Here is a 25,696-nt window from a genome sequence, read left to right as displayed (position 1 = left end):
GATGAAATTACCTACCTAGGTTCCATCCTGGAGGCTAATCTTTCCGGTGATAAAATGGCCACCAACGTAATCAAAAAAGTCAACCATAGAACAAGATTCCTCTACAGGATCTCCTCACTGGTCAACAAAAACACCTTGAAGACCTTAACAGGAGCCCTTGTACAGGGTTTCTTTGACTATGCATGCACCTCCTGGTACCACAGCACCTCAAAGGCCCTTAAAACCAGGCTCCAGACTTCCCAAAACAAACTGGTCAGGCTCCTACTTGATCTAGCCCCCCGAACCCACCTCACCCCTGCCCACTTCGACAGGCTGGAATGGCTTAGGGTCGACGACAGAGTACAGCAACTTGCAATGGGTCTGGTCCACAAGATTCGATACACCACCAAGATACCCATGTACCTGTCTAGATACTTCCTTAATGTTAACGAAGTCCACACCCACAACACCAGAGGGAGTGCAACGAACCATGTACAACCCAGATTCGGCACAAACAAGGGACTAAATTCTTTTCGCTCCTATGCCACCAAAATGTGGAACGCCCTACCAACTGTCATTAAGACATGTGAATCCCTTGACTCCTTCAAAACTGCCCTCAAAGGGCACCTACGGACGGCTGCAATTCTAAACTGGCCCCCGTAAAATCTGAATCCCCCCCCCCCGCCCCCCCTTTTTTTCCCCTCACTGTATATATTTCTTTTCCCTTTTTACCTCCTTTTTGATGAATTCTTTTTTGATGAATTCCTGTTCTGTCTATAGAAGTGTCTATTTGTACGTCTCTAAATGTTTTGATGATTTGAACATGGTGGACCCTGTTGGAAACAAGTGTAATGCTTAATTGGGTCGTCCACTCACAGTTAACAGCCTTTGTATTGAGTTTGTGCTTGAAATGTACTGTAATTCTGCAAACTGTTAATAAATTCTTCAATCAATCAATCAATCAATCAATAGTGACACTGACAGCATGTGGTGCTGTCAGGATGGATGGATGGATGGAGAGGCTAGTGGTGACACTCTGACATCATGTCGTGTTGTTGGACGGTAGGGACGGTGGGGTAGATCATGTGGTGCTGCGGGACGGTGGGGGCGGTGGGGACGGTGGGGGCAGTAGGGGTAGGGTAGATCAGGGGTAGTGACACTCTGACATCATGTCGTGCTGCGGCACCGTGGGGACGGTGGGGTAGATCATGTGGTGCTGCGGGGCGGTGGGGGCGGTGGGGGCAGTAGGGGCAGTGGGGTGGGGTAGATCAGGGGTAGTGACACTCTGACATCATGTCGTGTTGGGGCACCATGGGGACGGTAGGGTAGATCAGGGGTAGTGACACTCTGACATCATGTCGTGTTGGGGCACCGTGGGGTAGATCAGGGGTAGTGACACTCTGACATCATGTCGTGCTGCGGGGCGGTGGGGACGGTGGGGGCAGTGGGGTAGGGTAGATCAGGGGTAGTGACACTCTGACATCATGTCGTGCTGCGGGGCGGTGGGGACGGTGGGGTAGGGTAGATCAGGGGTAGTGACACTCTGACATCATGTCGTGTTGGGGCACTGTGGGGATGGTGGGGTAGATCATGGGAGCTTCACAGTTACAGTCCCCTCCTCCTCCGTGGGAGTTCTGGCTGAGCTGTTTCTTCAGCTTATCCACCTCGTAGTCGTGGAGGTACTCCTGCACCAGGTAGCGCTCCCTCTTCACGCGAGCCTTCACCTCGGCCGGGACGTCGGGGATCATCCACGCCACGAAGAACTTCACCACGAACACCACGTGCTGCGGAGGAGGGAGAGACAAGAAACACCAACCAACCATCAACCACACCGCTGTGAAACCACACTGTAAGTACGATATAATACTATTATAGCTCTGACGAAAGATACACTGTAGATATAGCAACAAAACACCACACCACTGTGAAACCAAACAGGCTCCATGATGATGATGATGATGATGATGATGATGATGATGATGATGATGATGATGAAGATGGAGATAAAGTAAAGTAATACAGTTAAAGTTATCTTTTTAAAACATGTTGATGTTTTTTAGCTCCCCTGTGTGTTTTCTATCCCCACTAATATTTTGAACAATCAGGCCTTCTCATCATAAAGGGGCTTTTATGGAAATTGCTCTCAGAAACACCTGATTTGGTCATACGCGTGATGTCATCAGTGTCACCCTACTTTGTATAACTCCTCCCTCTCTTCAGTCTTCAGTTCCAAATTTACATTTCCACTTTGTTTACAATGTCGGCCATTGTTGAGTTTCCAAGCTGGCATGGAATGGAAACAAGCCTGGGTTTATCTAGCATCAAAGATTAAACAAGTTCCATATCAGCGCCCCCACCACCTCAGGACATTGTGGTACTGCAGCTAAAACTGCTTCGGAAGCAAAAAATAAATGCCATGGACTGGTTGTATCAGAGTGGTGATTGAGGCTCAAACCATTAGAAATAACTTTGAGGGACATAAGACAATATGATATTAAATATTAAAAAGTGTTTTAAAATGCATGTTATAGCTGCTTTAGAGTATCCCATTACCTCCATGATGATGATGAAGGTACAGTAATACAGTAATAAAGTAATACATTACCTCCATAATGATGATGAAGGCCAGCTTGGCTGCCAGGATGTGCCAGAACTGCATGGTGTGATGGTACTGTTTCTCATGGCCGGGGGGGTAGCGGTAGTCTCGATACCTGGAAACATTCAATACATGTTACAGTGTCTCATGACCGGCGCGTTATCATGGCTGTACCACGTATGTAACCGTGGTATGTAAAGCTCTCTAACACGTATGTGACAGCTGTGTAACATGTATGTAACATGTGTACGTAGAAGCTTAATTCATTCAATTGGGTTGGGTTGATTTCATTTTGTAATTGAGGAGCGTAAATTATCGCGGGAAGCTATATTAGCTGGATGTAACTGCAGCGCACGCACACGCATGCATACGCACACACGCACGCACGCACACGCAAACACGGGCGCATGCGCGCGCACACGCACACACACACATACAGACCTGCAGGTGGTGATGACAGAGGCATCGAACCAGGTAGGGTTCTCGTCCTCGTCGGGTCGGTTGGCCTCCAGGAGGTCAGAGATGTTGAAGACCGACAGGCTGTTGTTGATGTATCCGCTCATGTCATGTCTGCCGTGAGGCTGGTAGGCATACATGTAGACCAGGCGGGGAATCATGTCCGATGTGAACGCCACGATGAAGGCCTGAGGGAGACACACACACACACATACATGTAGACCAACGCTACAATGAAGGCCTGACACACACACACACACACACACACACACATATATGTAGACCAACGCTACAATGAAGGCCTGACACACACACACACACACACACACACACACACACACACACACACACATACATGTAGACCAACGCTACAATGAAGGCCTGACACACACACACACACACACACACACACACACACACACATACATGTAGACCAACGCTACGATGAAGGCCTGAGGGAGACACACACACACACACACACACACGTAGACCAACGCTACGATGAAGGCCTGAGGGAGACACACACACACACACACACACACACACACATGTAGACCAACGCTACGATGAAGGCCTGGGAGACACACACACACACACATGTAGACCAACGCTACGATGAAGGCCTGGGAGACACACACACACACACGTAGACCAACGCTACGATGAAGGCCTGGGAGACACACACACACACACACACACACACACACACACACACACACACACACACACACACACACACACACACACACACACACACACACACACACACACACACACACACACACACACACACACACACACACACACACACACACACACACACACACACACACACACACACACACACACACACACCAACGCTACGATGAAGGCCTGGGAGAGACACACACACACACACACACACACACACACATACATGTAGACCAGGTGGGGAATCATGTCCGATGTGAACGCTACGATAAAGGCCTGGGTGACGGAAACACACACCGTGAGGCTGTGGTACCGGTGGTGGTGTTGTTGTTGTTTGTTTTTGACAGCAAGTAGTTTTAGTCATAGTCTCTGGAATAGTTTTCATTTAGTTTTAGTCACATTTTAGTCACCTGGAATGTCTTAGTGAAGATTTTAGTGGGCTAAATCCTACAGTTGATTTTAGAAATTGTCATCGTAGCTTAGTTTTTATTTAGTTTTTCGTCATAGTTTTAAGGCATATTCATAGTGAAGAGCTGACCAACCAAAACTACTACATGACGTCACAACGCGATGGTCACCGCACACCTCATCTCTCTGTTTTTACTAAAACTACAACATGACGTCACTGAGCCGCGGTGGTAATAGACTCACCCAAACACACCTCTCTGTTTTTACTAAAACTACAACATGACGTCACTGAGCCGCGGTGGTAAGAGACTCACCGCTCACCCAAACACACCTCTCTGTTTTTACTAAAACTACAACATGACGTCACTGAGCCACGGTGGTAAGAGACTCACCGCTCACCCAAACACATCTCTCTGTTTTTACTAAAACTACAACATGACGTCACTGAGCCGCTGTGGTAAGAGACTCACCGCTCACCCAAACACACCTCTCTGTTTTTACTAAAACTACAACATGACGACACTGAGCCGCGGTGGTAAGAGACTCACCGCTCACCCAAACACACCTCTCTGTTTTTACTAAAACTACAACATGACGACACTGAGCCGCGGTGGTAAGAGACTCACCGCTCACCCAAACACATCTCTCTGTTTTTACTAAAACTACAACATGACGTCACTGAGCCGCGGTGGTAAGAGACTCACCGCTCACCCAAACACACCTCTCTGTTTTTACTAAAACTACAACATGACGTCACTGATCCGCGGTGGTAAGAGACTCACCGCTCACCCAAACACATCTCTCTGTTTTTACTAAAACTACAACATGACGTCACTGAGCCGCGGTGGTAAGAGACTCACCGCTCACCCAAACACATCTCTCTGTTTTTACTAAAACTACAACATGACGTCACTGAGCCGCGGTGGTAAGAGACTCACCGCTCACCCAAACACATCTCTCTGTTTTTACTAAAACTACAACATGACGTCACTGAGCCGCGGTGGTAAGAGACTCACCGCTCACCCAAACACACCTCTCTGTTTTTACTAAAACTACAACATGACGTCACTGATCCGCGGTGGTAAGAGACTCACCCAAACACACCTCTCTGTTTTTACTAAAACTACAACAAGACGTCACTGAGCCGCGGTGGTAAGAGACTCACCCAAACACACCTCTCTGTTTTTACTAAAACTACAACATGACGTCACTGAGCCGCGGTGGTAAGAGGCTCACCGCTCACCCAAACACATCTCTCTGTTTTTACTAAAACTACAACATGACGTCACTGAGCCGCGGTGGTAAGAGACTCACCGCTCACCCAAACACATCTCTCTGTTTTTACATGGGGGTCGGCGGCCAATTACATATAATTTTTGGGGTCCTTGACATGAAATATTGAACAGTACTGATACAGAAACATCTAGGTATTTCAGAAAACTGTCAGAAGTTAGAAGACTTTTTTTTTAATTTCGACGTCAGGCCTAAATGGTTTAACCCATTCTGGGCGGGAACCCCTTTTGGTGTTAGCATCATGTTATGCTTTAGCTATTGAAAAATAGCAGATCTACAAGCTCATAGCGCGCCACCGAGTGGCGCGCTACGAGCTTGTAGGTCTGCTATTTTTGAAAAATCGAAGAACGACTGACCTAGAAACTTAGCTTTTTCAGAAAACTGTCAGGATTTAGAAGACATTTTTAGAATCTGATCTCAGGCCTAAATGGGTTGAGGATCTGGGCCCAGGCTCTGGTACTTACGTTGGTGACCACAGACAGGACCGCCACCCCGTTGAGTATCTCGGCCCAGGCTCCGATGCTGTGGGCCTTGGCGGCGACCGGGCGTCTGAACTGGGTGGTGAACTTCCAGGCGTCCACTCTGACCTCGATGATGTTGTTGATCAGAGCCAGGAGGGGAGCCAATGGGAACGAGGCCACGAAGAGAGTGATGAACCCGAACTGGATCACTGGGATACGCACGCACACGGACACACGCACACACGCACGCACGGACACACGGACCCACAGACACACACACAGTCGCACACACACGGACACACAGACACACGCACACACGCACACGGACACACGCACACACACACACCCACGGATACACGGACACACGGACGCACAGACACACACACAGTCGCACACACACGGACACATGCACAGACACACACACAAACACATGCACGCACAGACACACGCAAACACAGACACACGCACGCACGCACGCACACATGCACGGACACACGCACGCACAGACACACGCACGCACAGACACATGCACACACACACACGCACACACAGACACACGCACGGACACACAGACACACGCACACAGGCAGGCAGGCAGGACAGAAGCAGATGGTGAGATGAAAGGGTAACGTTGCCCCCTGCTGTCTAATGTAGTTAACTACAATTTACAATGTAGGCATTTTATCAGACGCTCTTAATCAGCGATTTACAGTAAGCAGAACAACAACATGGTAATACATCACATACATAGAAATTAGTCATCATGAATCATACGTAAGCTATAATAACCTAACAGTGGAATATCTATATAATGAAACTACGCATATATTCCATATCGTGATATGTTTACATAAAATGCTATCTAAGTTACATAAGTTTGCATACAGTACGCGTGTAAGGTGGTCGAGGCTAGGGGAGGGGCTACGGGCTGAGATGGAGTCTGAAGAGGTGGGTTTTCAGACTACGGTGGAAGATTGGGAGTGACTACTGCTGTGATTACTAATGGTACTGTTACTGTATACTGGAAAGATTATAGTTAATTGTAAATCACATTTATTGCGATTTGCATATAACGACGGACGGACGGACGGACGGACGGACGGACGGACGGACGGACGGACGGACGGACGGACAGACAGACAGACAGACAGACAGACAGACAGACAGACAGACAGACAGACAGACAGACAGACAGACAGACAGACAGACAGACAGACAGACAGACAGACAGACAGACAGACAGACAGACAGACAGACAGACAGACAGACAGACAGACAGACAGCTGTCTCACCCATCTCCAGGTACTCGTAGAACAGACCCAGCTGACCAAAGCACTGCAGGTCGTGGTCCTGTTCCCAGCGGCTGTACAGAGACTCAGGGTGGTTTCTGGCCTTCCTGCTGCCCCACCAGTTCATTAACCACCTATAATATACAATATAACCTGTTATAACCTGTTATAACCTGTTATAAACACTGTACAGAGACTCTGGGTGCCCCACCAGTTCATCAGCCACCTGGAATAACATGTTATAACATGTTGTAACATGTTATAAACATGTTATTACACTATTATAACATTAAACAGAAAGGTCTGTGTGAGATGAATGACAAAACAGTGAGCCTAGTGCGGAAATGGTTTGGACTCAACTCACACAGCACCCACGACATCATTTTTCATCCACAGTGGGAGGGAGGGCTGGGAGTCCCAAACGTGGAATGGATCTATACCAGCATGAGGATTTCTCACCTCTTAAAAATGTTAAACAACGACGACAAGGATATTAGGGAGCTGGCTCGATCCTCCCTGTTCCTGGACCTAAGGAGGCGTAAGGTCCCACTGGCCAGGGAGTTAGGCTTGGGGGTTTGGTCGGACTGGCCAGACCTAAATGACCTCTGTGTCCGTACTGGAGTGTCCCTGGAGTGGGTGCGGTCTGACTCAGAGACTGTGAGGGTCTCTGAGGATATCATAACTGACCCCCTCACCCAGGTCGGGGCAACGGTGCCAGACGAGTCCTCATGGATGTACACCAGCACCAACAACAACAACACTGGACTGGACTAAAACGCCAAGGGAAGCTTGCATGTCTTCCCCATGCTGATCACTCCGTTTCACACGCATTCATCAAGAACACTGCACTCAATGAGGACATTATCACATTCACAGTTAACCTCTTAAACCCCAGGGGGGTCCAGGAGGGAAAATCAAAAATATCGGAGTTGGAACCTAAGACCTTGACCAGCCCCATTTACCCGCTGAGAGCTGTTCATGAGTTGGAACCTAAGACCTTGACCAGCCCCATTTACCCGCTGAGAGCTGTTCATGAGTTGGAACCTAAGACCTTGACCAGCCCCATTTACCCGCTGAGAGCTGTTCATGAGGTGGACAGCCTCTGCCCCCGCCGGCGGGGGGTTGGGGCTCAAGAGGTTTTAAGGCCAGACTACAAGTCCTTCCCACCAGACTCAATCTATCCATCTGGTTCCCCACCACTCAGGTCCCTCATTGCTTGCACCACACCACAGAACAGATCACTGAAACACTGTCACACATCTTGAATGGATGTTATGCATACAAAGGAATGTACATAGCACGCCATGATAGAATAGTGGAACTCATAGCAAAGGATATATCAAAATACCATGCATCTTCAGTGAGAATGTACAAACATTCCAGGGTCATCCCATCCATGTTCCAACTCAGTGATAACTCCGATACCTTTACATCTCTAGCAGCTAATACACCAGATATTGTTGTGGTTGATGAAGAGTCCAGAGAAGTGTCTGTATTAGAGATAGCCTGCACCTTTGACCACAGCCTAGAGGAAGCCTTTATGACCAAGGTCATAAAATACCAACCACTTCTACATAACATCTCAGAGCTGGGCTATAGGTGCAGACTATTTGTCTTTATATTTGGCAGCCTAGGGCATATGCACAGACTGGTTGTTAGAGGGTTCCAACAACTTGGGATGCCCAAAAAGGAGGCAAAAAGGCTGGCAAAGTATTGTGGTGTCTCTGCTATAATTGGCAGCCGTCATATATGGCGGAGACGCTGTTACTTATACCCATAGAGTACTGAGTACTGTTACTTATACCCATAGAGTACTGAGTGACATGCCTGTTACTTATACCCATAGAGTACTGAGTACTGTTACTTATACCCATAGAGTACTGAGTACTGTTACTTATACCCATAGAGTACTGAGTACTGTTACTTATACCCATAGAGTACTGAGTACTGTTACTTATACCCATAGAGTACTGTGTGACATGCCTGTTACTTATACCCATAGAGTACTGAGTACTGTTACTTATACCCATAGAGTACTGTGTGACATGCCTGTTACTTATACCCATAGAGTACTGAGTACTGTTACTTATACCCATAGAGTACTGAGTACTGTTACTTATACCCATAGAGTACTGAGTGACATGCCTGTTACTTATACCCATAGAGTACTGAGTGACATGCCTGTTACTTATACCCATAGAGTACTGAGTACTGTTACTTATACCCATAGAGTACTGAGTACTGTTACTTATACCCATAGAGTACTGAGTGACATGCCTGTTACTTATACCCATAGAGTACTGAGTACTGTTACTTATACCCATAGAGTACTGAGTACTGTTACTTATACCCATAGAGTACTGTGTGACATGCCTGTTACTTATACCCATAGAGTACTGAGTGACATGCCTGTTACTTATACCCATAGAGTACTGAGTGACATGCCTGTTACTTATACCCATAGAGTACTGAGTACTGTTACTTATACCCATAGAGTACTGAGTACTGTTACTTATACCCATAGAGTACTGAGTACTGTTACGTATACCCATAGAGTACTGAGTGACATGCCTGTTACTTATACCCATAGAGTACTGAGTACTGTTACTTATACCCATAGAGTACTGAGTACTGTTACTTATACCCATAGAGTGCTGAGTGACATGCCTGTTACTTATACCCATAGAGTACTGAGTACTGTTACTTATACCCATAGAGTACTGAGTGACATGCCTGTTACTTATACCCATAGAGTACTGAGTGACATGCCTGTTGTATCATGAAAACACATGCCATGACTTTGCAGATGTAACTTTAATGCACCTATAATATTTGTGTCCTTGTATGCATATCCTTTGTGTGGACATAAATAAATGGTTAAAATGTGTGTGCGTGCGTACTTACGGGACCAGAGCTTCCTGGATGTTCCCCCACACCTGTTTGCCGGTCATAACGATGACCAGCTGGGTGGTCAGCTCTATGAGACATCCACCTGGGTCACACTGGAGAGACACGCACGCACGCACGCACGCGCACACACACACACACACACACACACACACACACACACACACACACACACACACACACACACACACACACACACACACACACACACACACACACACACACACACACACACACACACACACAGAATCATCAGTCTAAAACAATATTATAACAAACAATAAATAATCTGTACATTCATTGAAACTATATAAACTTGTCTACAGAGACACAGTGCTACTAGAGGTGGAGTCTGACTCTGAAGAGGTGAATTCAGATTAGATCAAATCAGATTAGAAGTAATCAGATTACCTCCTCGTTAGATAATTAGTATTCAGATTACCTCCTCGTTCCTCAGCTGGCTCCATTTCCCGAACATGTAGGCGGGGTCTCCGGGGTATCCCACGAACTTGCCCTTGAAGAATGCCACGTAGAAACAGGATGTTACATTACGGTACGGTACAGTATGGTACCGTACGGTACGGTACAGTATGGTACCGTACGGTACGGTACAGTACAGTACAGTACAGTACAGTACAGTACAGTACAGTACAGTACAGTACAGTACAGTACAGTACAGTACAGTACATATATCCTAGTATAGTATATATTCTATATACCTTGAAGAACGCCACGTAGAAACATGATGTTACATTACGGTACGGTACAGTACAGTACAGTACGGTACGGTACGGTACGGTACGGTACGGTACAGTACAGATATCCTAGTATAGTATATATTCTATATACCTTGAAGAACGCCACGTAGAAACAGGAGGAGTAGTAGTTGACGAACTGGAACAGGAACATCTTCACTGTCAGCTTGTTCTCGTACTCCAGGTGGGTCTTCGGGATCTCTGGGGGTCAAAAGGTCAAAGGTCACAGGTTAAAGGTTGTGTTGTCGTACTACAGGTGGGTCTTTGGGATCTCTGGGGGTCAAAAGGTCAAAGGTCACAGGTTAAAGGTGGTGTTCTCGTAGTCCAGGTGGGTCTTTGGGATCTCTGGGGGTCAAAAGGTCAAGCGTCCAGTAAGTGACGAGACACGGTTTTCGGGCCCGTTGGTGGGCGGGATGTCTACATATCTCCATATATGGAGCTGAACTGTTCTGACATTCCACATGTTGATCTGACCTCATCAAACCCTGGACACTCTCCATATATGGACAGTGCAGAATTCATTCCATATGTTGATCTGACCACCCCCCCCCCCCCCCATGCCAAAGTGACCCACATGGCCACTGACGGACGGACGGACGGACGGACGGACGGACGGACGGACGGACGGACGGACAGACAGACAGACAGACAGACAGACAGACAGACAGACAGACAGACAGACAGACAGACAGACAGACAGACAGACAGACAGACAGACAGACAGACAGACAGACAGACAGACAGACAGACAGACAGACAGACAGACAGACAGACAGACAGACAGACAGACAGACAGACAGACAGACAGACAGACAGACAGACAGACAGACAGACAGACAGACAGACAGACAGACAGGCAGGCAGGCAGACAGAAGACAGACAGACAGAAGACAGACAGACAGACAGACAGACAGACAGACAGACAGACAGACAGGCAGCCTGTCTCACCCACCCATGTCAGTGATCCAGACCGCCACTCTCTCGTACATCAGGTTGAGGATCATGATGATGATGAAGTTGATGCAGGATGCAGTGACACTGGTGGCCAGCTGGGGCGTGATGAGCGACCCCACCACCTCCAGGTCGTTGGTGGGACTGTCCTTCATGATGGAGGCGAACGCTGCGTAGACCGCTAGACGATACGCTATGACCCCGATGATACACGCTATGATGAGGGAGATCTGACCACACACACACACACACACACACACACACACACACACACACACACACACACACACACACACACACAGGTTACACTATGCCCCCAATGATACACGCTATGATGAGGGAGATCTGACCACACACACACACACACACACACACACACACACACACACACACACACACACACACACACACACACACACACACACACACACACACACACAGGTTATGCTATGACCCCGATGATACACGCTATGATGAGGGAGATCTGACCACACACACACACACACACACACACACACACACACACACACACACACACACACACACACACACACACACACACACACACACACACACACACACACACACACACACACACACACACACACACACACACACACACACACACAGGTTACGCTATGACCCCGATGATACACGGTATGATGAGGGAGATCTGACCACACACACACACACACACACACACACACACACACACACACACACACACACACACACACACACACACACACACACACACACACACACACACACACACACACACACACACACACACACACACACACACACACACACACACACACACACACACACACCAATGTCACATGCTAGTATGGACAGTTGGACAGTCAGTACAAACTGTCAATCAATCAATCAATGGAACATGCAAACATGCTTGATGAGCAGAACTGACAACTCTTATGTTTATGAACATAAGGGTGAGGTCAATGAGGTCATAAACATAAGTCACAGTCATCCAATATAAATTGTATATATATTGTTTTTCATTGTAAACATTTTTCTATACAATTTTATTGTATTTTAAATCTGACCAATTCATACTAAAATCAAGGCTTCATGATCTGAGTTATTGACAGTAATGTGTTGGGGGTGAAGTGTTCCTTTAAAGATGGAGTGCTGTGATCACCCCCCCCCCCCTCCCCCCCAACAACAAATAATACATACAAAAAACTATAATAAAATAGCATCAGGTTCTATGATCATACGAGGAGAAGGGCTTTCAGAAAGCTTTTCAGAAAAAGTACAAACGTCACGTCACTCCATCTTTAACCATTCTGTGCTCAGTGTCGTGCATGGATACGTTACGTAAAGAACAGTGTAAACACATGGATATGTTACGTAAAGAACAGTGTAAACACATGGATACGTTACGTAAAGAACAGTGTAAACACATGGATACGTTACGTAAAGAACAGTGTAAACACATGGATACGTTATGTAAAGAACAGTGTAAACACATGGATACGTTATGTAAAGAACAGTGTAAACATGGATACGTTACGTAAAGAACAGTGTAAACACATGGATACGTTATGTAAAGAACAGTGTAAACACATGGATACGTTATGTAAAGAACAGTGTAAACATGGATACGTTACGTAAAGAACAGTGTAAACATGGATACGTTACGTAAAGAACAGTGTAAACATGGATACGTTACGTAAAGAACAGTGTAAACACATGGATACGTTACGTAAAGAACAGTGTAAACATGGATACGTTACGTAAAGAACAGTGTAAACATGGATACGTTACGTAAAGAACAGTGTAAACATGGATACGTTACGTAAAGAACAGTGTAAACATGGATACGTTACGTAAAGAACAGTGTAAACATGGATACGTTACGTAAAGAACAGTGTAAACATGGATACGTTACGTAAAGAACAGTGTAAACATGGATACGTTACGTAAAGAACAGTGTAAACACATGGATACGTTACGTAAAGAACAGTGTAAACATGGATACGTTACGTAAAGAACAGTGTAAACATGGATACGTTACGTAAAGAACAGTGTAAACATGGATACGTTACGTAAAGAACAGTGTAAACATGGATACGTTACGTAAAGAACAGTGTAAACATGGATACGTTACGTAAAGAACAGTGTAAACACATGGATACGTTACGTAAAGAACAGTGTAAACACATGGATACGTTACGTAAAGAACAGTGTAAACACATGGATACGTTACGTAAAGAACAGTGTAAACACATGGATACGTTACGTAAAGAACAGTGTAAACACATGGATACGTTACGTAAAGAACAGTGTAAACACATGGATACGTTACGTAAAGAACAGTGTAAACACATGGATACACATGGATACGTTACGTAAAGAACAGTGTAAACACATGGATACGTTACGTAAATAACAGTGTAAACACATTATTATAATATCTCAGTGTCGTGCATGGATACGTTACGTAAAGAACAGTGTGAACACATGGATACGTTACGTAAAGAACAGTGTAAACACATTATTATAATATCTCAGTGTCGTGCATGGATACGTTACGTAAAGAACAGTGTAAACACATTATTATAATATTTAATAAACACAGTGTTCTCTCACCCAGAACAGCATTATAATAATATGTAATAAATACAGTGTTCTCTCACCCAGAACAGCACGGTGGCTCCAGACAGGACGGTTCGTGCACATTTGCTTGTTATTGGTAAGTAGGGTTCCATTTCCTACAGCGGTGAGGCAACACAAGCACAGACAGCAACAGACAAACAGTCAGTCAAGCTGGTTACGTCTATCTACCTCCTCACCACGACATGCAGACTGAGACAGGCTGCTCGGAACACACTGGGCTCTTTCACAGGACAGCAAAACGTCCCATAGCAACCCAGATTCGGCACAAACAAGGGACTAAATTATTTTCGCTCCTATGCCACCAAAATGTGGAACGCCCTACCAACAGTCATTGAGACATGTGAATCCCTTGACTCCTTCAAAACCGCTCTCAAAGGGCACCTACGGACGGCTGCAATTCAAAACTGGCCCCCGTAAAATCTGAATCCCCCCCAAACCCATGTTTCTTTTCCCTTTTTACCTCCTTTATGATGAATTCCTGTTCTTTGACTATATAGAAGTGTCTATTTGTACATCTCTAAATGTTTTGATGAATTGAACAAGGTGGACCCTCTTGTAAACAAGTGTAATGCTTAATTGGGTCGTCCACTCACAGTTAACAGTCTTTGTATTGAGTTTGTGCTTGAAATGTACTGTAATTCTGCAAACTGTTAATACATATTTAAATCAATCAATAGCAACGTTTGGGACAAACTGAATCATGATCACAGTCTGTCAGGAGCCCAGTGTCCTCCACATGTCATGATGCTTCTAACATGAACCTGCCTCAGTCCAACACACACACACACACATCAATGCAGTTATCTTCATCATCATCCTCATCACGCTGGTAGCCACGCCCACACTGACATGGAGGTTCAGCTCAGCTCAGACCCGCTGCGTGCCGTTCTCACCCTCCCCACCAGGGGGTGCTGTCCTTACCCACAACACCACCGAGGCCCAGCACAGGAGCATTTTCGCCAGGAGGTCCCAGGCGGTCCTGTCCAGAACCCACTCCATCTCCTATGGTACAGTTACTGTTACTGTTACTGTTACGGTACGGTACGGTACGGTACGGTACGGTACTGTACTGTACTGTACCATACGGTGCGGTACGGTACAGGTTACTGTTACTGTTACTGTTACAGTACAGTACAGTACAGTACAGTACAGTACAGTACAGTACAGTACAGTACAGTACAGTACAGTACAGTACAGTACAGTACAGTACAGTACAGTACAGTACAGTACAGTACGCGGATGCGTGCGTGGTTATTAGTGTTTCTTTTCTGCTCAAAATGGGACGGTAGGATGTTTGTGATCTGATAAAACATGAATCCAAGCTTCGCACTAATGGCGATGAACCACCTGGAGCGAGTCTGGACTACAGATATGGAGGGATATCACTGGACTACAGATATGGAGATATGGAGGGCTATCACTGGACTACAGATATGAAGGGCTATCACTGGACTACAGATATGGAGGGCTACCACTGGACTACAGATATGGAGGGATATCACTGGACTACAGATATGGAGGGCTATTACTGGACTACAGATATGGAGGGCTATCACTGGACTACAGAAATGGAGAGCTATCACTGGACTACAGATATGGAGGGCTATCACTGGACTACAGATATGGAGGGCTATCACGGGGCTGTCCACTAGGGGGCAGTGTTTACCTGTGTAATGCTGTCTACGGGGCTGTCCACTAGGGGGCAGTGTTTACCTGTAATGCTGTCCACTAGGGGGCAGTGTTTACCTGTGTAATGATGTCCACTAGGGGGCAATGTTTACCTGTGATGCTGTCCACTAGGGGGCAGTGTTTACCTGTGTAATGCTGTCCACTAGGGGGCAGTGTTTACCTGTAATGCTGTCCACTAGGGGGCAGTGTTTACCTGTGTGATGCTATCCACTAGGGGGCAGTGTTTACCTGTGATGCTGTCTACTAGGGGCCAGTGTTTACCTGTAATGCTGTCCACTAGGGGGCAGTGTTTACCTGTGATGCTGTCCACTAGGGGGCAGTGTTTACCTGTGGGATGCTGTCCACTAGGGGGCAGTGTTTACCTGTGGGATGCTGTCCACTAGGGGGCAGTGTTTACCTGTGTGATGCTGTCCACTAGGGGGCAGTGTTTACCTGTGATGCTGTCCACTAGGGGCCAGTGTTTACCTGTAATGCTGTCTACTAGGGGGCAGTGTTTACCTGTGATGCTGTCCACTAGGGAGCAGTGTTTACCTGTGTGATGCTGTCCACTAGGGGGCAGTGTTTACCTGTCCACTAGGGGGCAGTGTGTCCACTAGGGGGCAGTGTTTACCTGTAATGCTGTCCACTAGGGGGCAGTGTTTACCTGTGATGCTGTCCACTAGGGGGCAGTGTTTACCTGTGTGATGCTGTCCACTAGGGGGCAGTGTTTACCTGTGTGATGCTATCCACTAGGGGGCAGTGTTTACCTGTGTGATGCTGTCCACTAGGGGGCCGTGTTTACCTATCCACTAGGGGGCAGTGTGTCCACTAGGGGGCAGTGTTTACCTGTGTGATGTTGTCCACTAGGGGGAAGTGTTTACCTGTGTGATGCTATCCACTAGGGGGCAGTGTTTACCTGTGTGATGCTGTCCACTAGGGGGCAGTGTTTACCTGTGTGATGCGGTTCATCCTACGGTTGGTGCATTTAGACTCGTATTCGGGGCGGAGCTGCAGCTGCTGCTGCTCCTCCTCGAAGTCCACCAGGTCCCACTCGTACTCCAGACGGGCCTGACGGCGCTTCCACAGCTCCAGGAACAGAGTCACTGTGGGGGGGGGGGGGAGGGGGGAGAGGAGGAAGGTTGGGGGGGTGACACGGGACCGCTTAGAGGGTCTCCCCAAAACGGCAGCTAGAGGCTGGATCAAGGCAGCACTGTGTATGCATTGATCCCGCCTCTAGCTGCCGCTGATTGGCCAGGCTGTTTTGTGGCCGGAGCATCAAGTCTGCCTGAGAGTTCCCAGATGGGAGCAGGAGGGGGAACCCAGTGTACTCTCTGCTGCCCCATCTGGCGGAGTCAGGTTATGTGGAGGGTGCAAGGGTGGGCAACTTTAATGATGGAGAGAGCCACTCACTCCAGAGGGCCACTATAGTTCCACACTCACTCCAGAGGACCACTATAGTTCCACACTCACTCCAGAGGGCCACTATAGTCCCACACTCACTCCAGAGGACCACTATAGTTCCACACTCACTCCAGAGGGCCACTATAGTTCCACACTCACTCCAGAGGGCCACTATAGTTCCACACTAACTCCAGAGGGCCACTATAGTTCCACACTCACGCCAGAGGACCACTATAGTTACACACTCACTCCAGAGGGCCACTATAGTTCCACACTCACTCCAGAGGGCCACTATAGTTCCACACTCACTCCAGAGGGCCACTATAGTTCCACACTAACTCCAGAGGGCCACTATAGTTCAACACTCACTCCAGAGGACCACTATAGTTCAACACTCACTCCAGAGGGCCACTATAGTTCAACACTCACTCCAGAGGACCACTATAGTTCAACACTCACTCCAGAGGGCCACTATAGTTCCACACTCACTCCAGAGGGCCACTATAGTTCCACACTAACTCCCCACTATAGTTCCACACTCACTCCAGAGGGCCACTATAGTTCAACACTCACTCCAGAGGGCCACTATAGTTCCACACTAACTCCAGAGGGCCACTATAGTTCAACACTCACTCCAGAGGGCCACTATAGTTCAACACTCACTCCAGAGGGCCACTATAGTTCCACACTCACTCCAGAGGACCACTATAGTTCAACACTCACTCCAGAGGGCCACTGAATTCACACACTCACTCCATGAGAGTGTCATGGCGCAGCCCAGTCATGTCACCATGTCCTTTCCTTCGCTAAGCTTCCTTGCATGGAAGCAGGAAGTGATTTAATGAATGAGAATCATATAAAGATAATAATAATAATAATCACTTTGGTTGTGTCTCACTGTAGTGACTGCAGTTGCTACCACCACCCACCAGGTGGTGCCCCTGGACCAGATACCACACACATTATTCAGTCACTCACATTACATTATATCTATAAAGGTGTTGTCCCAGGGACCCCCAGGGACCCCCAGGGATCCCCAGAAGAGAACGTTTATCTAAAGAACATATTCAATTCCCCCTGAAACCCCCCCCTTCCCCTGTCACCCCCCCCCCCCTTCCCCTGTCACCCCCCCCCCCCTTCCCCAAGAGTTATACATGTCAACATTTCTTGTAGTTTTCCACATACACACAGACATGTTTTTAAGAGCTTCTCTAAGGTTAACTCACCCCAAATCCCCATGAAGACGGCAAAGAACACGGTCCCAGAGTTATCAAAGATGTGGGATTGCTGCAAGAGAAACACACAATGTTTATATATTTATAGAGACGCGCGCGCACACACACACACACACACACACACACACACACACACACACACACACACACACACACACACACACACACACACACACACACACACACACACACACACACACACACACACACACACACACACGCGCACACACGCGCACACACACACACACACACACACACACACACACACACACCTTTACATAGATCGTGCATTATATTATCCTACATTCACACACCGATGGTGGAGGAAACCATGCAAGGCACCAACCTGCACATCAGGAGCAATCAGGGGTTCAGAGTCTTGCTCAAGGACACTAACTCATGGGGAGCCCACAGGGATCGAACCGGGAACCTCACGGTTCCCATCCGGCCACTCTACCGCTGAGCCACCGCTGCCCGAAATAATGTACCAATCTTATCTTAGCCACAGAGGAGCAATGACAGACAGACAGACAGACAGACAGACAGACAGACAGACAGACAGACAGACAGACAGACAGACAGACAGACAGACAGACAGACAGACAGACAGACAGCGTGTCTCACCCATGAAGAGTTACAGGTAGAGTTGAGTTTCCAGTAACTGCATTTCTTGTCACACAGCGGACACATTACGATGTTCCCTCCAATCTCCTCACTGCAGATCTCTTTACTGGAGAACAAAGATATTAAACATTATAGACCCAAAACTAAAGAATATGTGGTTGTTGTTGGATACGATTGTGTCCACAATTCCATCCAGTACCATCAATGTGCCAGTACCATTAGGAGAGATTACAGGCACATGATCAAAATAACAATTCTACATTCTCTAATTGTGTAGACTTCTTATAAATTCAGAAATGCAGATGTTTAACACAAATGTACCTCTTGAGAGCGTAACATTAATCCAAATGGACCAGGGACCCCCTCAGGTACCTCAGGGACCACCTGGACCCCCTCAGGGACCACCTGGACCCCCTCAGGGACGCCCTGGACCCCCCCAGGGACGCCCTGGACCCCCCTGGACCCCCCCAGGGACCCCCTGGACCCCCCCAGGGACCCCCTGGACCCCCCAGTGTTCTGCATACCTCCACTGGTTGTCATCGTAGGTCAGCAGGCCGTAGACGAAGCAGATCGTTCCCACCACGGCCGCAAAGAACAGCATCTCCGTGTAGAACCCCAGCCACGCAAAGTAGATACCGATCTTCTCCCCGTAATACTTCCTGGTGGACGCACGCGCACACACACACACACACACACACACACACACACACACACACACACACACACACACACACACACACACACACACACACACACACACACACACACACACACACACACACACACACACACACACACACACACACACACACACACACACACACACACACAGACAGAACACACACACGCACGTGTGTGAAGGAGGTTGTAAAAACAGTGCTAATGTGCATGAAGAGACTTCTGAACAGTCTCACCTCGGCTAGAGACAGGGACCCGGCTACGGGACCCGGCAACAAAATAATTAACTCACACATTGCCAGCGCCATCTAGCGATAGTTCAGCATAGGCCATCATAGAGTCCTATTCTATTACGTCATAGAAGACGCCTGCCTCTCGGACAGACGGAAACAGTATGTTGTGTAATGTCATCGTCGGCACAGAGCCCACGATGTGGAGCCCTCCAGTTCATCGGCTTAGATCCGTTTGGTAAACAAGGCCTGGGAAAAATGCTGGCGTGAATTATATCACAATTTGTCAATAAATGCTAGCGCTGTAAGTGTTAATGTTACCTGATGAGGTTGAGCAGTAGAACCTTAATGATTACCTCCTGATGAGGTTGAGCAGTAGAACCTTAATGATTACCTCCTGATGAGGTTGAGCGGTAGGACCTTAATGATTACCTCCTGATGAGGTTGAGCGGTAGGACCTTAATGATTACCTCCTGATGAGGTTGAGCGGTAGGACCTTAATGATTACCTCCTGATGAGGTTGAGCGGTAGGACCTTAATGATTACCTCCTGATGAGGTTGAGCAGTAGGACCTTAATGATTACCTCCTGATGAGGTTGAGCAGTAGAACCTTAATGATTACCTCCTGATGAGGTTGAGCGGTAGGACCTTAATGATTACCTCCTGATGAGGTTGAGCGGTAGGACCTTAATGATTACCTCCTGATGAGGTTGAGCGGTAGGACCTTAATGATTACCTCCTGATGAGGTTGAGCGGTAGGACCTTAATGATTACCTCCTGATGAGGTTGAGCAGTAGGACCTTAATGATTACCTCCTGATGAGGTTGAGCAGTAGGACCTTAATGATTACCTCCTGATGAGGTTGAGCAGTAGAACCTTAATGATTACCTCCTGATGAGGTTGAGCAGTAGAACCTTAATGATTACCTCCTGATGAGGTTGAGCGGTAGGACCTTAATGATTACCTCCTGATGAGGTTGAGCGGTAGGACCTTAATGATTACCTCCTGATGAGGTTGAGCGGTAGGACCTTAATGATTACCTCCTGATGAGGTTGAGCAGTAGGACCTTAATGATTACCTCCTGATGAGGTTGAGCAGTAGAACCTTAATGATTACCTCCTGATGAGGTTGAGCAGTAGAACCTTAATGATTACCTCCTGATGAGGTTGAGCAGTAGAACCTTAATGATTACCTCCTGATGAGGTTGAGCGGTAGGACCTTAATGATTACCTCCTGATGAGGTTGAGCGGTAGGACCTTAATGATTACCTCCTGATGAGGTTGAGCGGTAGGACCTTAATGATTACCTCCTGATGAGGTTGATCCGCCTCCATGAGGTTTTGTAGTCCAGACAAACACCCCGTCCACTTGCATTGGGCTCAATTTCCCAGAAGCACTAGCAGCCCAGAGGTTGACTTCATTTCCGGTTTCGTCACCATAACCTGACGGCCTCGTCACCAGGTCCCGGATAAATCCGCTGTTTCTTTTTAATTATTTTAAAACGGCGAATTAAACGCATTAAACAAATGTCGGGTATAGCGTTGATCGTTTGATTAAACAATTAGCGGCCGTCAAACTGTTAATGTTACCTGATGAGTTTGAGCAGTAGAACCTTAATGTTACTTGATGATGTTGAGCAGTAGAACCTTAATGTTACCTGATGAGGTTGAGCGGCTGCTCCTTGAAGAAACAGAAGAATCTGGCCCAGTGTTTGTGGAGGTTGTAACGCTCGCTCTCACAGTTCACGTCCTTGGAGCGCGTCCAGTACCGACACTGTGCACGCACACACACGCACACACACACACACACACACACACACGCACACACACACACAGTAAACACAATAAACACACAGTAAACAGACATAATTAACGACATTTTTATAGGTGCTTTTTTACGTTGTGCAGAGGGAATGCAGAGCTGTATACAGTTGTGATCAAAAGTTTACATACGTTTGTAAAGGACATACTGTCATGATAGTCCTGACTTTCCAATAATTTGTTCAACTCTTGTTTTTCTGTGATAGGTTGATTGGAGCAAATACTTCTTTGTCATACAAAAAAATCTTGAATTTATTTGTATTTTCATGAATGTTTAAGGGTTTTCTGAAAATGTGACCAAATCTGCTGGTTCATAAATATACATACAGCAATTATATTATGTCCCATGGTCATGTAGAAAGTTGTGTCAATCAAATTAGCTTTGTGGCATGGCCTCTTAACTTAAACTGAGTGAATATGATTGACTACATCTGATGTGTTCACTTCTCTGAGCCTTATTTAGGGCTCTTTTGGCCACAACCCACAAACAATAAAATGGGAAAGTCAAAGGAGCTCAGCATGGATCTGAAAAAGCGAATAATAGACTTAAACAAGTCAGGAAAGTCACTTGGAGCCATTTCAAGTCAGCTACAGGTCCCAAGATCAACTGTGCAAACAATTGTTTAAGTATAAACTGCATGGCACAGTTGTGTCACTGCCACGATCAGGAAGAAAGCGCAAGCTGTCACCTGCTGCTGAGAGAAGATTGGTCAGGATGGTCAAGAGTCAACCGCGAACCACCAAAAAGGAAGTCTACAATGAGTTAGAAGCTGCTGGAACACAGGTGTCAGTGTCCACAGTCAAGCGTATTTTACATCGTCATGGGCTGAGAGGCTGCCGTGCAAGAAGGAAGCCCTTGCTCCAGAAGCGACACCTTAAGGCTCGACTGAAGTTTGCTGCTGATCACATGGACAAAGACAAGGCCTTCTGGAGGAAAGTTCTGTGGTCAGATGTGGTCGGATGAAACAGAAATTGAGCTGTTTGGCCACAATGACCAGCAATATGTTTGGAGGCGAGAGGGTGAGACCTTTCACCCCAAAGAACACCACACCTACTGTCAAGCATGGTGCTGGTAGTATTATGCTATGGGCCTGTTTCGCTGCCAATGGAACTCGTGCTTTACAAAAAGTAAATGGAATAATGAAGAAGGAGGATTACCTCAAAATTCTTCAGGACAACCTCAAATCATCAGCCAGAAATTTGGGTCTTGGGTGCAGATGGGTGTTCCAACAAGACAATGACCCCAAACACACGTCAAAAGTGGTAAAGGAATGGCTAAATCAGGCTCGAATTAAGGTTTTAGAAAGTCCTGACCTAAACCCCATTGAGAACATGTGGAGTTGTGGACAGTGCTGAAAAAACAAGTCCATGCAAGGATGCCAACACATTTAGATGAACTGCACCAATTCTGTCAAGAGGAGTGGTCAAAGATTCAGCCAGAAGCTTGCCAGAAGCTTGTGGATGGCTACCAAAAGCGTCTAATTGGGGTGAAAATGGCCAAGGGACATGCAACCAAATATTAGCATCGCTGTATGTATTCTTTTGAACCAGCAGATTTGGTCACATTTTCAGAAAACCCTCAAACATTCATAAAAATACAAATAAATTCAAGATTTTTTTGTATGACAAAGAAGTATTTGCTCCAATCAACCTATCACAGAAAAATAAGAGTTGAACAAATTATTGGAAAGTCAGGACTATCATGACAGTATGTCCTTTACAAACGTATGTAAACTTTTGATCACAACTGTACATACAGACCAGTAAGACGCCTTAAAGGCGATAAAGCGACCACTAGGGCTGAGACACTCTACTGGAATAATGTCAGAATGGGTGAAATGAATTCAGTAATTAATTAATATCAATTAAACTCTACAACATTTCTCTTAGCAAAATACAAGCACACCAATGAAGCCTTGTCGATGTGACACATGGCTCAATGAAGCCTTGTCGATGTGACACATGGCTCAATGAAGCCTTGTCGATGTGACACACCGATGAAGCCTTGTCGATGTGACACATGGCTCAATGAAGCCTTGTCGATGTGACACATGGCTCAATGAAGCCTTGTCGATGTGACACATGGCTCAATGAAGCCTTGTCGATGTGACACACCGATGAAGCCTTGTCGATGTGACACATGGCTCAATGAAGCCTTGTCAATGTGACACATGGCTCAATGAAGCCTTGTCAATGTGACACATGGCTCAATGAAGCCTTGTCAATGTGACACATGGCTCAATGAAGCCTTGTCAATGTGACACATGGCTCAATGAAGCCTTGTCAATGTGACACATGGCTCAATGAAGCCTTGTCGATGTGACACATGGCTCAATGAAGCCTTGTCGATGAGACACATGGCTCAATGAAGCCTTGTCGATGTGACACATGGCTCAATGAAGCCTTGTCGATGTGACACATGGCTCAATGAAGCCTTGTCGATGTGACACATGGCTCAATGAAGCCTTGTCGATGTGACACATGGCTCAATGAAGCCTTGTCGATGAGACACATGGCTCAATGAAGCCTTGTCGATGTGACACATGGCTCAAGTGCGTTCCGTCCGAACTGTGGGAGGAGTAGCGTTTCCAAGAAAACGTTACTCTAGAAAGAATAATAAAGTGTTCCAAGTACTATAGTTCTAGTTGCCCTAACAGGACAACTAGAATATAGTACTATAGTCTAGTTGTCCTGTTAGGGCAACTAGACTATAGTCTAGTTGTCCTGTTAGGACAACTAGACTATAGTACTATAGTCTAGTTGTCCTGTTAGGACAACTAGACTATAGTACTATAGTCTAGTTGTCCTGTTAGGACAACTAGACTATAGTCTAGTTGTCCTGTTAGGACAACTAGACTATAGTACTATAGTCTAGTTGTCCTGTTAGGACAACTAGACTATAGTACTATAGTCTAGTTGTCCTAACAGGACAACTAGACTATAGTACTATAGTCTAGTTGTCCTAACAGGGACACCACACTAATAAACTGTCTCAATGATATTGTCAGGGAGTTGTCTTTGTGTCGTCACAACTGGAAATTAACTGTCTCAGAAATGTGGAATATTTGGACGGCAGTAGAATCAGATATCGGGGGAAGGCAGCGCTGTATATATATATCAGATATCAGATCTTACGTCGTGCAGAGGCAGGTATATATAGATCAGATATCAGATCTTACGTCGTGCAGGGGGAATGCAGCGGTGAATATATAGATCAGATATCAGATCTTACGTCGTGCAGAGGGAATGCAGCGGTGAATATATAGATCAGATATCAGATCTTACGTCGTGCAGAGGGAATGCAGCGGTGAATATATAGATCAGATATCAGATCTTACGTCGTGCAGGGGGAAGGCAGCGCTGTATATATAGATCAGATATCAGATCTTACGTCGTGCAGAGGGAGGTATATATAGATCAGATATCAGATCTTACGTCGTGCAGAGGGAGGTATATATAGATCAGATATCAGATCTTACGTCGTGCAGAGGGAAGGCAGCGCTGTACGTCCCGTTGTTCAACAGCCTCTTGATTCCTTTCTTCTCCTTGTCGGCTCTTTCATCACTGTAGTAGGAGCAGCGAGACAGGATGTAGTAGACCTGGGGAGACA

At 46.6% G+C, this 25,696-nt stretch overlaps 1 protein-coding gene across 1 annotated transcript in view; it reads right to left on the bottom strand.

The window, feature by feature from the left end:
- Positions 1-1,298: 1,298 nt before the first annotated feature.
- LOC306924124 (anoctamin-5-like) overlaps positions 1,299-25,696 on the bottom strand; it is a 71,638-nt gene continuing 47,240 nt past the window's right edge. The window contains exons 6-21 of the mRNA XM_079502482.1: positions 25,566-25,685; positions 21,924-22,039; positions 19,884-20,018; positions 19,360-19,465; positions 18,727-18,787; positions 17,051-17,202; positions 14,452-14,526; positions 11,787-12,015; positions 10,929-11,035; positions 10,522-10,593; positions 10,077-10,174; positions 7,176-7,306; positions 5,887-6,092; positions 3,017-3,219; positions 2,585-2,690; positions 1,299-1,763 (exon numbers count right to left, since the gene is read on the bottom strand). Of these exons, the coding sequence (XP_079358608.1) occupies positions 1,506-1,763; positions 2,585-2,690; positions 3,017-3,219; positions 5,887-6,092; positions 7,176-7,306; positions 10,077-10,174; positions 10,522-10,593; positions 10,929-11,035; positions 11,787-12,015; positions 14,452-14,526; positions 17,051-17,202; positions 18,727-18,787; positions 19,360-19,465; positions 19,884-20,018; positions 21,924-22,039; positions 25,566-25,685 (2,175 nt within the window). The 3' untranslated portion in view covers positions 1,299-1,505. The remainder of the gene's footprint in view (positions 1,764-2,584; positions 2,691-3,016; positions 3,220-5,886; positions 6,093-7,175; positions 7,307-10,076; positions 10,175-10,521; positions 10,594-10,928; positions 11,036-11,786; positions 12,016-14,451; positions 14,527-17,050; positions 17,203-18,726; positions 18,788-19,359; positions 19,466-19,883; positions 20,019-21,923; positions 22,040-25,565; positions 25,686-25,696) is intronic.

Source organism: Electrona antarctica (assembly GCF_951216825.1).
Source record: "Electrona antarctica genome assembly, chromosome: 5".
Classification (NCBI taxonomy): Eukaryota; Metazoa; Chordata; class Actinopteri; order Myctophiformes; family Myctophidae; genus Electrona; species Electrona antarctica.
Note: the sequence above shows the minus strand (reverse complement) of the source record. Positions and strands in the feature narration are given on the sequence as shown.